This window comes from Scleropages formosus, chromosome 2, assembly GCF_900964775.1.
Source record: "Scleropages formosus chromosome 2, fSclFor1.1, whole genome shotgun sequence".
NCBI lineage: Eukaryota > Metazoa > Chordata > Actinopteri > Osteoglossiformes > Osteoglossidae > Scleropages > Scleropages formosus.
In genome coordinates, this window is record NC_041807.1 from 24,013,334 (window position 1) to 24,027,484 (window position 14,151).

Consider the following 14,151-nt stretch of genomic DNA (forward strand, 5'->3'; position numbering starts at 1 on the left):
TCTCTCTCATTCTCTCTCTCTCTTTCCCTCTCTCTTGCACCCACTCTTTGTTTCTGTCAATTAATATTTTGATCTTGGTTTTTTCTCTTTATGAAAAGTACAATTTAAAAATACTTATGTAGGTTTAAAAAAACATGTTTGGCAAGTTAAACTTCTTTACACTAATCAATTAAATAGTTAAACACTTGTGCTTGTAGTTAAGAATATAATACAATATTAATAGATGACAAAGAAATCAAGTATGGTCTTGAAATGAAAGAAACGAGGTATGGTCTTAATGAAAATAATTTTAAAAAAATCTCATACTTTGTGCTCCACAGCCTTCAAAAACAGAGATTGTTTCCTTAATCCCAAAACCAGTTCTCTTTCGTACAGTTTTTGCTAATCCCATTCTAGAAAGGTTAATAATGACTTCATTGTTCGTTCTAATCTTTTCCCCACGTCTGTTTGAGTTCTCATTTACCACGATGACCTTTCATGAGGATGAAGGCTCTCTTTTTAAATCCACAAGGGCAATCACTACTATAACATCAAATTACTGAAGCAAAAGCAAGTGACTTAAATACATGCCACCAAGTTCTAATCACAGACAAACATGTAACCATTCAAATTTAGGAATCTGTACATTTTAACACAAAAATGACAGTATAACTGGGATTCAGTGATTTTATGCTTATTGCATTCACAGAGTTAATATTTGTCTTAACTACATTATCATATTTTCCCAGATTAGTTTATGTCTGTTGCTCTGCGAGGAAGGAAAAAAAAAAAAAAAAGAAACTCCATGGAAAAAATACAAAATATAAACTGGTATAACATGACTCGATACAATGCTGGATCACATATAACGCTATCAGATCTGGGACCCCACGTTTTTTTCAATAAATTCCTTTCCATGTGTTTCCAACACATTTCCAAAAGTGAAAAGGTAAAGCAAATATAGCGAATAGTATAACACAGACCTTTGGTTAAAAATAAAAAATGATGACATTTTGTGAAAAATCTTTTGAAAGATGCCTTGTAGAGCTGTGTTGTTTTTGTCACTCATGTTATAAAACCTTTTATTCCCACAGATCTTTTTGGTGTAACTTTGCTCCCTTGCTCCAAAGCAGTATGGCTTTAAATTACTCAGATGTTGGGATATTAATCTGTAAAGACCGTCAAGTCAACAGTGTTGCAGAAACATTTTTGTTTTCCCCTATCTTTTCATGTAGCTTCATTGTCTTACGCCATACAATTCCGCTTTGACTCGTTGAGCAATGCTTTGCAGATGTGACTAATTTGCAAAATCGGCTAAATAAAACATCTTTGTCCTTAAATCACCCTGTGGCAATAATAGTAATTAATTTTACAGATCTTATCACATAAAAAATACTCTGGTTCATGACATTGCAGTTCATCAATAAAAACAAAAATTGTTGAATTGCGTTTTATTCAGTGCTATTAGTAATCACGAAGTATGTACTCTACAACTTAGGCCTATCCCTTCTTTTTGCTCACACACGTGTGCGGACCATTGCTTTTACTGACGTTAATCTTCTCTCAGCAGCAAAATGGAGTTAAACTTTCTTCAACCTTCATCAAAAGCGGAAACTTGTTACCACACGGATTCACTTATTTTCATGCTATTCCCCCGGCGCGGTTGCGTCGGACCCAAGCGCGGGGCACAGGAAGCTCGGTCAAGGGCCGGTTCAGTAGACATTGTCAGGGAACAGGCAAAGGGTCAGCGATGTACAAACAGAATCCAAAGGGGCAAATCCAAGAACCATAATCCAAGAAACAGACGAGTGATCAGGCAAACCAGTGAGTCGAAAACGAGGAGCAGGGCGAGGAGCAGAGCGAGGAACGAGGATCAAGACGAGGAGCGCAAGTCATCAATAAGGCCGAACAAGGTTCCGCATCGGGTTGTGTTCCGCAGCCCCTTTTTCAGCTTGTGCTTGTTAATTCGAAGCAGGTGTTCCCTGTTGCGCAGCCGTGGGGGGCATGACACTTATAATGCAGCATGAATGTTTGGACTCCACCAATTAAAAACTTTTAAGAAATGAATTTGTAAATGATAGTGTAGGAATTAAGTTTAAGTGCGGAAAACAGGGTACTGTCACCCGCAGTGTGAAGATTGCCCATTGCAGGTATTCATTCAAACAGATTGTTTAGTTTGTCTGGCATATTCAGTGCCCAACCCACAGATAAGGAACTAGGATGGACTGGAATGCAAAAACACAAGAGATAATTGTGAGATATGTGTACTGTATGGTCATCTATTGGCCTATTACTGATAACTGTGAAGGATTTCGAGTATTCACCAATGCACTGAGCTTTGTTGAATATTCAACACAGATCGCAATGTGATTCAGGGTAGTGAATACACATAGTACAGTTCACGAACATAGAGGCTACACAAGAGCATACAAATCTACGCAGAGATGTAGATGCACCTGTTCAAGGGCTCAGTGCACTGCAGCAGTTCTTGGCAGTTGAAATGCGCTGCCCCTGCCTGCTGGCATGGCGGTGCCTAGTGCTGGGCTGGAAGCTGGACTAGGGACCCCATGTGTGCCTACCAGGAGCAGATGCAAACCATCCTGAGGGCACATCACTAGGCTTGGAGACTGCCATCATATGTGAGTGCAACCACAACATCGTGTGAATTGTCACAAATGGCAAATATCCTCTGGTGGAAAAGGATTGATGTCCAGGGCATTCTGGCTGGCTTTTATATCCTTGCTCACAGGGGATAGTAAGTGTTTCATCACTTATTGCATCTCAAATCAGGGACTTGGTCAAATGTTGTAATTTCACGCTCTGTTATGGTTGGGTGGGAGGAGAGCAAGTGTGCTGACTTCTTCAGTATTTTCTTTTCTTTGCATCACCTCTGCTACGACACACACATACGTGCACACGTAGACACAGACAAAACCACACAAACCACAAACCCCTGAGGGTCTTGCATAAAACATTCAATGGTAATAACACTTTGTGAATGTGGCAGACTGCTGTGTTGACTCCCCAAAAGTTTATGAATATCAGACTGTTTCTCAGATCTTGGTTTGTTATAATACAAAACAAGCTGTGTAATATGTGTCATTTTATCAGTCCTAAATGCATTGATTTTTGTACAGGACCATATGTGGTGTTTCTCCACAATTTCCTAATTTCCTAAGCATATAAATAAATATTTATGTATGTGGCCTTGTTTACATGTTCACAGTATACAGAACCTACAGATATGCAGTAGATAGGCAGGCATTGTACAGAAAGTACATACATTTATACTACATATGGAATGATATATTTTACCTCTACTTTTGGCAAAGGTATTTCAAAGCTCAGCCAAAAGTATATGTTGTAAGGTGGCAGTTTTTAAAACATAGTGAGTAATTTAAGCACATTTCTAGGATATAGGGACACATTTTGAAGATTGAACATGATCACTTGTGGTTAAAAAGTAGAACTTATTGCTGAAACCTCAAGAGACAAACTGCTGCATGCACAACAGCACACACAGGCAGAAATAGCACTTGTCAAAAAACTCAGAACCGCTTTAGTAAACATCTTTACTATCTAGTTGTTTCAAGTGTCTAAATATACACATGGCCTCAAAAAGCTATCCAACAGTTTAATTTAATTATGTGGAAGGCAACAGTGACACTCTTCAGTCACCTCAGGAGTCCATTAAGAAGCAGAATGCATTTCAGATAGCTTGTAGGATGGCTTTGACTTTTACTGCACTATCTATTGTAACTACTCTGGTCTGTGCCCTAGATTAACAACCAGAAATTCCACATTAGAGGCTTGCACCCCCCCAGTCCAGTACTCTGACTCATACACAAGCACACTTTCTCTGCTTGTCGTTCCTAAGTGCTTGATAAACACAACTGAGTTCCTTTCTTGTGCTTCCTACCCTCTGAAATAGGTGGAGTGCTGGGTGGAGAACAGTGCAGAACATCCACTGCCCAGGGCCCTAAGGTTGCCAACTTCATGACCACGTCATCCTTCCATGCCTACAGGGTGTAAATAATTGGCTGCTCTGTATCTGGCACACATTTCAGGCTCCTTGGAAAGAAGCAATGCACTCTGAGCAAGTCTGTGTCAACAGAAAGTGGCACAAAGAAAATACAACACTTCAGCATCGGGCTACCAACCTGTCAGTCATAAAGGCAATCACCATTATTGTTTATATCAATTACTTACTAAGCAGATTCTTTTGTCAAAAGCAATCAAAAGCATTCACATAGTTTTTTTAGACAAATTACAGTTAAGGTTAGGTATACTGTAGCAGGGTGGCATAAGTTGCCAGTCATTTAAACCTAGAATTACAGTTGAACCCATAAACACAAGTTATGTGTTTCATCATAGTTTTATAATGGAATGGCCATTATACATTACAGTGGTTCATATTATAATAACAGTTTAATATTATTACTGAAATAAATTTAGCTCTTATATTACAGTCACAGAATGTGTTATGATACTTTTTTTATGAAAATGAAATGATAGTTACTTTTGGGGATGGAAGAATAAAGGTACCAGACTGCTCATCCTAACTCTCTGCTCAAACATTCAGTGAATAAATTTAAAGAAGATGATAAACAAAGAAATCACAAAACTTCATCACATAAATGAGAAAAGAATGTTTGAATGATTGATCATTTTTGAAGCGCACAGCTAACTTGTTCTGGAAAGATAAACTTCAACAATAGTTGCTAAACCCTGCAGGTCCATAGTAATGCTGTTCTCACATATGCTCAGAGTCCCACTCCCAGGCTCCCAGAAGGGCCAAGCACGGTAAATATGGAACCACATTTTTCATGTTCAATTTAAACCAAGCCGTAATCTATTGTCCATGACTAAAACAATAGAATGTCTTACAGAAAGACAGATGGAGTGAACAACTAATGACCACATGCATCCTGAATCAACCTAGCCCTTTTCCCCAGCCATTAAGCCAATGATCAGAGCCTCGGTCTGCACCCCCCACCTTATCCTGAAATGGTCTCCTTTTTGCCAAAAGAGAATGGGCAAGGGCTATGCCAGCACTACAGCTATATTTTATCAAGAATAAAGTTATGAAACATTTCCTTTAGCAATAACTGTTTTGCATATATAGATATGCATGGAGATATGTGAACTCTTCTTCACATCTCCCTAAATAAACAGAGTCCAAAAGACTTAACAGAAATAACCTTGAACCTGATAAAACAAAACAAAGAAAATAAGGAAAACACATCTGCAAACTTTCCATTTTTAAAAATAACTTATAGGAAGCCTGCCGTCTGTGATAGATCCATTGTAAAAACTCAATGGACATATCGTTTAATTGAAAGCCGGAAGCTTTGAAGACACAGTCTTCAGGCTACCAGTTGATGTCCTTCGACTTACAAACTGATTGCGCTTTCGATCCATTCATTCAGTTTCAATAACTGCTTATCTTGAGAAGGATAGCAGTGAACTTAGAGCCTATCCTGGAACTATTGGGTGCAAGACTGGGGGAGTTATACTCTGGACAGAATCCCAGTCCATTACAGGATAGCCACACACACAGCCTCTCATCCATTCACACAGTAAGAGCAATTTAGAATTACCAGTTCACCTAAACTGCATGGCTCTGGACAGTAGGAAGAAATAGGTGCACCGAGAGGATGATTGTGTTTTGTTTCAGAAAAAGAATGAAAGAAAAAGAAAACCCAGAGTAGCAGTTATAATGTTTCCATGGTTAAAGATTCATAACATATGAAACAGAAAGTAATCAAACGGAAGAACATAGGAATACACATTGCAACATGATATCTCTTTGGCCTTGAATGTATAAATGAGAGGAAATTAGACAAGTTTTGTATGACCTATAGCCAGTGTGCCTTTGGAATTTTAAATTGACAAAAGATCTTAATTTAATTCGGATAGATGCCTTGTCCCTGGTATTCTTGCTGTTATGTACTTTAGATCTGAAGCAAAAAATATTACTTTGTGTTGTTAAAAAAATCTGTGTAGCTGTAATGATTTTGCACAGAATGTATATATAAATGATGTTTTCCAGTAGCAATTAAGATGTGAATTGCTTCTGTCCTGGTTACACATGTCATATTTATGTGATTGGTGTAGTAGCTCTACATTTAAGGAATATACAAGCCAGTATGTTGTTGCAATAAAATGCCTTTTAATGGGGCCCTCCTCCATTCTTGACTATGGCCTCCACAATCACAAAGAACGCTCAGACATAAAACTAATCCATGACAAATTATTTCATTTGATCCACTCCAAATAGTTGGAGAGCCAGCAAGAATGGAGAGCTTGTAGTGTGTAAGTGAAATTTCATCCAGCACCGTGATAATCATCAGGTTCTGTTGTCCTGTATTTAAAGGAAAGCTGTTTAATTAGCTCAAAGGGCATCTGGAAAAGGAAGCCTCATCAGGAGCTATTCTTGAAAGTCTGTGGCATTTCACACCAATTAAAGCAAATGAGCGGAACCGGATTAGTAGCTTGAGGCAAACCTGCTGCCAGGGAGCACGATGAAATGCTACTTTGAGAAATTAATGCTCTGTCCTGTTTGTGGCTTCTAGTTTAGTTGTAGTAAATACTTACTCAAATCAAGTCTGTCACATGCCCCAGTATAAGGTATGGAAACAAAATGTGTTTGTGGTGGGAAAAAGTTTACTAGGTGAGAAAACAGCATTGGAGTAAGAAAGAGTTGTTACGACGGTCACATTGCAATGAAAAGACTGAGTCCCCAGTCCTGTTTTAATTCTCTCTCTGTGAGAACAACGAAACAGGACAGAATATTAAGATATTAACTTAATCAAAAAGGATGCAAGTAGATGAAAAGGGGTCCTATAGTAAAGTCACAGGTAACATACAATTGAGAAAAGCTCGTTGCTACCCTCACTGACAATAAAGACATTTTGGGAGTTAGACTTATCAGACCACATTTTTGTACTAATTCTTCTTGATTATGTAAATTGAGGGACACCATATAGTAATCACATAGTAATCACAATTTAGTAGTATAGTAATCACTATGAACAAATTTAGTAAATATGTTCACACATATCCACTGCTAATATTTTGCTTAGATGCACAGGCCTGTTTAAATTGAAGGAGTTTCTGTTTCATCACTTCTGTGCTTTCAGTTTGCTGAAATGTCATTAGTTTCTGTTCATTTCACAACAGCTTAATATGGTTGCAACAGTCAGTCGTTTCTAGACTGTTACACTTAAAATCAGTGTCTGCTCTACTAACAATCAAATCCTTAGAAATTATTTTAATGACTACAAAGAAAAACTTTCTTGTTTGAAATAAACTATTTTTGATATCACTGCAATTAATTGCACTGCCCAAGTGCATTTGTTAATAAAAACTTGAGCGATGAGTAAAAGCAGATGAAGTCCATCATAATGAATTTTGAAATTGGTTTGATTACATACAATTAGAAATGTTTTGCTTATACAAAGGCTGAATAAATTTTATACTGCAGGTATGCTTTAGTGAGGCCTCAAAACTCCATCCACGTAACAGCATGCTGCTTATTAAAAACCCATATATAAACTTAGATACAGCAATAAAACAAATATTTTACAGGGTTAAATTGCATATAGGCAACAGTGCATGCTGAAATTTAAATAGGCTGAATAGCTGTTAGGCATCCTGGATTGACAGCCTGATTTAGTACTCCTCTAATACTGACATAATAATTACTAATGCTGAGAAAATTGTGAGTTTTGGCAAGCTTTATTTTTTTCTTGGTCAGGCTTTCTGTTAGAGTCCACGTTATCTAACAGAGTTGTTTTGTCCGCCACCTGAGTTAAAGGCTCAAACTGATGTTTCTATAGCAGATGCATGGACATGTGGTTCAACATTGTGTTCAAAACCATTAGCTTTAAACTTCAGGCTGGTTCCTAGAATACAGGTCTTGGCACAGTCCTGCAAACTGTGACTGATGTATTTTCCAGATTACCTACAGTGTGTAGTTTGAATGATACATAGCACTCTGTATATGCACTTACTGCAGAGTTGTGACAAGAAAGGATGGATGAACAACAAGCTAATAAATTTTGTCGTGTTTATTTGATGCGGGTATACCATAAGTAACATAACCACCATAATAGATCCCCCCCCCCCCAAGAAAACCAATAAAAATATTTTTTTCTTTATTCTTTGTTAAACAGAAGCTATGCTCTGAAAGAAATGAAAAAAATAGAACAAGGCAAAATAGCATTAATATTCTGAGCCTGTTAAAAATACTTACAACTCCAGAATAGTAAAAGAATAATCAGTGTTTGGCTAGTTAAATATAGCTATTGAAATACAAAAAACAGTGGGTTTCCTTGCAAACAACATCCTTTCATAAAAATATCTTTCTTTTGCTCAGCTAAAATACCAGCTATATTCCCCATTTTGGTTTATGTTTTTTGTTTTATCTGTAAAAATGTCTTCTGGTTTGCTATGGACCAAATTATCCAAGCATAGCAGCACCTTTAGTAGTGAACAGATTTGGAAAAATGACAGGTTCTGGTCCAGCTTAGAAATGCTTGTGCATTAGAGCATAAATTGGCATGGCTGGCTCCAAATATACTGCCCCTGGAGGCCGGAGGCCAAAGATCGACACTGTTACAGGCCAAAGCAGCTGACAGAAAAGCTTCAGTCATTTGTCGGAGCCATAATGTTCTCCTGTTTTGCCCTATGCCCACTGCCACTGAAATCTATTACAAAAATACATGCCAAATGCAACTTTATCCTGTACAAGTCAGGCTGTGCTATCACCCACTATATTTAGCTTGAGGGTGTATTAGATCTCCAGTATCTGCAAATTAATTTGAATACTGCATCATCTATCTCTTCTCCAGGTAAACGAAATATTAGTAAACACTCTGTTGAGTGCAATCTCAATCAAAACACTTAAAACAAGAGCTCACTCACTTTGCAAAACATCACAAAAAATTGGAAGGGAATATCCAGAGCGCTGTAAAGGCCCATAGTGTGACTCAGGGAACAGCACTCAATTTGAACATTAAAACCCGTATACTCTAAGTACTAGAGATAAATAAGACCGATATGAAATTTATTAGTAGAGGGGTGTTGTGGTGCAGTGGGTTGAACTGGGTCCTGCTCTTTAGTGGGTCTGGGGTTCGAGTCCTGCTTAGAGTGCCTTGGTGCGGACTGGCATCCCATCCTGGGTGTGTCCTCTCGCCCTCCAGCCTTACGCCTTGTGTTGCCAGGTTAGGCTCTAGCTCCCCATGACCCCGTATGGGATAGACAGTGTGTGTGTGTGTGTGTAATTTATTAACACAATTCCTGTGTAATATTTGAAGAGTTTGTAAAATTAGAAGAATCTCTGCTTGTGAAAAATGAATGCCCCCCCAGATAACAAAAATAGGGTTTTTCACATTAATTTTGTTATAACCAACGAAACACTGAGATCTTGGCTGCCTAAAGTAATTGTGGTCATTGCAAACTTGTATCTAGGGGGCGGTGCAAATGAATGGTCTGAGTGGGTAATACCGGCTGCTGGTATAGAAATCACAACTTGTCTACTTTAATACACTAAGCAATTCAATAGGAATGCCTCTTTTCCCCACAGCAAATGTTACAGCACTGAAGTTTTGCTGGTTTCTTATTATATGCCAATATCACATTACACACATGTCATAAGTGCTAAACTTGTCAATGGGACTGAAAAGTAGCAGCATGTTACAGTCTATTGAAAAGTAACTGTTGTCACACTCCACAATAAAGGCCTTACAATACAAGTGAAAGGGATCTTTGTTAAATTAATGAATAAAAGAACACCTCATAAAGATTTGAATACAGAGTTAGTCTGGACGATATTGAGCAATATGGGATCTGCTTGACAAGGGATGTGGGCTACTCAACTGGAACATGCACACTGCTGCATACATACACACACATACCGTACATACACATTACAACAGACTGCCTCATGGAGAAGCCTGTGTTATATTTACTGGCAAAAGCAGGAAGTAATGCATGGCCATCTGTCAGTGTGCTGGATCATTTTTTTCAGAGACTGGAATTGGCTGATGAAGATGGAGCACCATCATCACTGCAGCTGTGAGACCAGGGAAATGGGCCAAAGTGAAGGAGCGTGACAACTGGCAGCTACAGGACAGTTGTTCTAGTTAGACCTGTTGGTCAATTGCTATTGGTCCTTTGCTTTAGAAAATGCAACTGCTATGTTCAAATGTTATTGCCATACAGCTACTGTAGTTATTGAAACAGAAAACCCATAATCTTCTTTTAAAGCGAAAGGTTTGTCTTGACATGATGGTGTGAATATGCATTACCGACAGGTCTTCAGATCATGATCATCTGTGGCATGTGATCCTGCTGCGTTTTCGGCTTTGGTTTATGAGCCCTGTTTCCCGCAGGCAAACGTAGTGAGGTCTCATAATTTTAAATTGCAACACATTGCAGTTTTATCACCTCATCACAGACTTCATCTTGTAGGGGAGATTTCACTAATTATAAATGATTGTTTATGAACCTTTGTATATCGATATGATGTTTTCAATAAACTTATGTCAGTCTTGTTCACCAGCATCTTAAACTGTTTAATTTCCAGTTTTTTTCCTTGGTTCTTTCAGAGAAAATGCAATTGATAGATGGTAATTTGAGTACTGAGGATTTTATGGCTGTTTGCGCAAATATATACTTGATTGTTTTAGCGGCCTTTTTTAAAGAAGTTCAAGGGGATTTGCCAGTTTTATACATTTGCACAGGTGTGTGTGTGACACAGAGTCGAGAAGAAGAAGGTGTGCACACTTGCTGCTAATAAGGCAGCTCCACTTGCCAGCACTGCGGCGCTGGGATTTGTCACTCCTGACCCAGCTCACTTTCCATCTGCTGCCACCAGTGCTTTGTTCCCATGCAGCTCAAAAGACAAAGTGCTCAGGAAAGAGCTACATGTTCCTGTGGTAAACCTTTTACAGTTCAAACTCATGTACACTGCCATGTACTGAAAAATGTGCTGTGTAGAAACACAGGATTGATAAAACTAATCTGGCCTCTGGCCTGACACACTCTTTCAGGCAGTATCAGTGCCTAAAGCTGCAAGGGAAATGGAAACTTGCACAAAAAAAATAGAGTAAAATACATTACACGTTGCAGTGTAGCAATAATAACAACTTTGAAAAGTGTTCTTTTTCTTTTACCATTATTGTAATTCTCAGATTCTTAGGAGTCTTTTGTAAAAGCCATAAACTAGAAGTAAAATGAAGTATTGCTGGCACAGCTTAACATTAGTTAAAGGAAACCTTTTTCAAACACTTCTTATTCAAATTCAAAAGTGATCCTTTCCTTGATTACTAATCAGATGGAGTAAGTCTTTTCTCTACACTTTAATTTCTTTTTGGAAACCCAACAAACATCTGTAGGTGGAACAATGTATTAACCTAACCTTGGGCTTCACGTGACAGTGCCATAAATTAAATTCTGTCTGCTATGTCTGACCATCATAAAACAAAGTTACACCCATAAACTCTTCTGATGCAGCAGGAACCGAAGTAAAGTATCATGCAAGAGATCATGTTCCAACAGTGTTTCCCCAGCCAGAGAAAGAGATGAAACAAGGTGTTGTTGAGTAGTCAAACCTCAATATTGGATACTGCAAGAAGAGGAAGGAGTGATATATGGACTCACCAAGGATCTGAATGGTGCTCATCCCAGGTCGGGCCACGCGGTGCTGCTGAAGAGTATCATACAGACTGGCCTGGCACAGCAGCATGGCACTCATGCTAAAGCCCAGGCACAACAACCAGGACATCGCCGGGAATATCTGTGGGGCAGACACCAAGGGGTTAAGCCGTTATGCTCCTTAATTGCTTAACAGCTAAATACAGCTCCATGTCAAAGGAGCACAATTTACTCTTTGTATTCATATCTAAAGAGAAATTATTCTAGCTTTATAACTGCAGCGATACAGAACAAATTGTTTTACTGGCAAAAGTTATTTGGAAAAGAGCCATTGTTTGTAAAAAGAAGGCAAATACGTTGTATTGAGTGAGTAAGAAAACACCGAACACCATGATGACATCATATAACATTTGTGCAAAGAAAAGAAGACAAAATTGTTGATTTTTCATTCTTAAAAGAACTGAGTTTTCCTGTAATTCTCCTAAAAACAACACCAAAAAAACCCTGAACTTTCATTATCCTTTACTGTCATTAACTCAGCCACTGAATATTCATTGTGCAACATAATGCATTTAATTATTCCAAGCTCACTGTAGTCTACACTCTCCCCACAAAGTCTTTCCCAAACTACCTTAATGAGGAGATACAGAGTATTCCCCAAGGGCTACCTGTGCCTTTACATCTACTGCCTGTCAGTCTACCTTCAGAAAAACTTGTTCTTGTCTTAAACCAAACAGAGAAGAAATTTTCTTTTCCAGCATGTGGGCAGCCTTCAGCTGTCACTGTGATGTGAATAAAACTGTGCTAATGGTTTAAGACGGTGCTGAATTTGATCAACATTGGTCCAATTGTGCATAATATATACTATGTCAGAAAGCCGCACAAATATGGGACCATAATTTGAATTTCACACATTTTCTATTGAAAAGGCTACTACTTTCTTTCATTCATAATTTTAGAGCATAAAAAATTTTAAAACACGGTTTATACAGTTCTCCCTAGTCCCACTCATGCTAAAATGCAAGGAAATAATAATAATAATAATAATAATAATAATAATAATAATATCAACAGGAAGCAGAAAAATGTAGATTTTTTTTTTTTTACTTTAGCAGTGCCACCCCTTCCCAAAAACTGCAGTGACATTATTCAGATAAACTGTTTTCATATCAGTTCAGTTTATTTTCCTGTCAAATCCTACTATCCCAGACTGCTTGCCAGTGAAAAGAAGACACTGTTGCTGAAACGAAGGTAAAAATTAGTCAAGTACTGTAAAGAATAAAACGGAAAAGTACAGAAAATCAAGGTACAAAACAGAGAATTTAAGGACTTTTCCAATGCAAAATATAAAATCACATGAACAATAACAAAATTTTAAGAATTCCAGCAGGAAAAAAGATAAAAACTCTGACCCAGTTAGCCATTGTGTTCTTAACTTTTAGCACTCCTTGGATAACAATAAAAGAAAAATTAGCCGCATTTTAGAATTCCATAGAATGTTTTTTTTTTTTTTTTTGTTAAAACAATGCTAATAATGATTTCTGCACAGTTAAATCTTGCACATCTAGGATTTATTACCTTGAACTTTGCCTGTTGATAGGCTTCATTTTATGAAAGAAATAAACATTTTCACTCATTCCTTTTCTCTGAAAATGTAAATATGGGAACATATTTGCCCCTTTTCACAGTGAATTACACCTCAAACAGAAAAGCCTACAGCTGAGAAAGTCTTCCACAACAAATGAGCTTAAGACTACAAGTACTGAAAGACCCAAAACCTCTTACCTGGATAATCCAGCCAGCAGTGAGAAAGCCAGTAGAGTGCATCCAAATTATTTAACACATTGTCTTAAATCCATTCATTGTGTTGCAGGCAAGAATCCCACAAGTTCCTTGTCCAGGTATAAAAAACTCTTTAGTCTCCCTGTGCCCCCCTGCTCAGCCTGTCTCTGATCCTGGCAGTGCACACACTGAATTTTCTGAGCTGAGGCTGAGTGCCTCAGAAAACTAGCCGGGATTTGAAAGGCTAAAAAAACCCCGCGTCAGTTTCACCTTTTTTAGATCAATCTCAGACCTCCGGCGCCCCCTCTGCAGAGTGGATCCGGGAGGAAACCGTGGAGAAGTCTGTCTCTCCTTGTTCACCTGCCGACGGGAATGAGCCCTCGTCTAACGGCGGATCCCACTGCTCCCATTGAGGAACAGCCTTCGTGCCGGGGCTCTGTCTCCTTTTCGAATGCACTAAGTGGCGTATCTGTGTGTGTGCGTGTGTGTGTGTCTGTGTGTGTGTGTGTGCGTGTGCGTGTGTGTGTGTGCGTGTGTGTGTGCGTGCGTGCGTGTGTGTATGTGTGTGTGTGTGTGTGTGTGTGTGTGTGTGTGTGTTTCAGCGCAGCCTTGCTGGAACCAGAAGCGTATCACATGGCTTAGAGCTAGACTGCCCCACTATTACAAAGAAACTACATCATACTGTGACTCTTGGATATCCCCCCAACACTCTCTCTCTCCGTATCTGCA

General features: G+C 38.6%; 1 protein-coding gene across 5 annotated transcripts in view; it reads right to left on the bottom strand.

Annotated features, from left to right (window-relative positions):
* The window catches only part of LOC108939607 (chemokine-like protein TAFA-1), a 100,714-nt gene extending 86,774 nt beyond the window's left edge, over nt 1-13,940 (bottom strand). For all 5 annotated transcript variants that reach the window (XM_029249733.1, XM_029249735.1, XM_029249732.1 and 2 more), the window contains exons 1-2: nt 13,426-13,940; nt 11,647-11,782 (exon numbers count right to left, since the gene is read on the bottom strand). In XM_029249733.1, the coding sequence (XP_029105566.1) occupies nt 11,647-11,782; nt 13,426-13,467 (178 nt within the window). In that variant the 5' untranslated portion in view covers nt 13,468-13,940. The remainder of the gene's footprint in view (nt 1-11,646; nt 11,783-13,425) is intronic.
* Nucleotides 13,941-14,151: the final 211 nt, after the last annotated feature.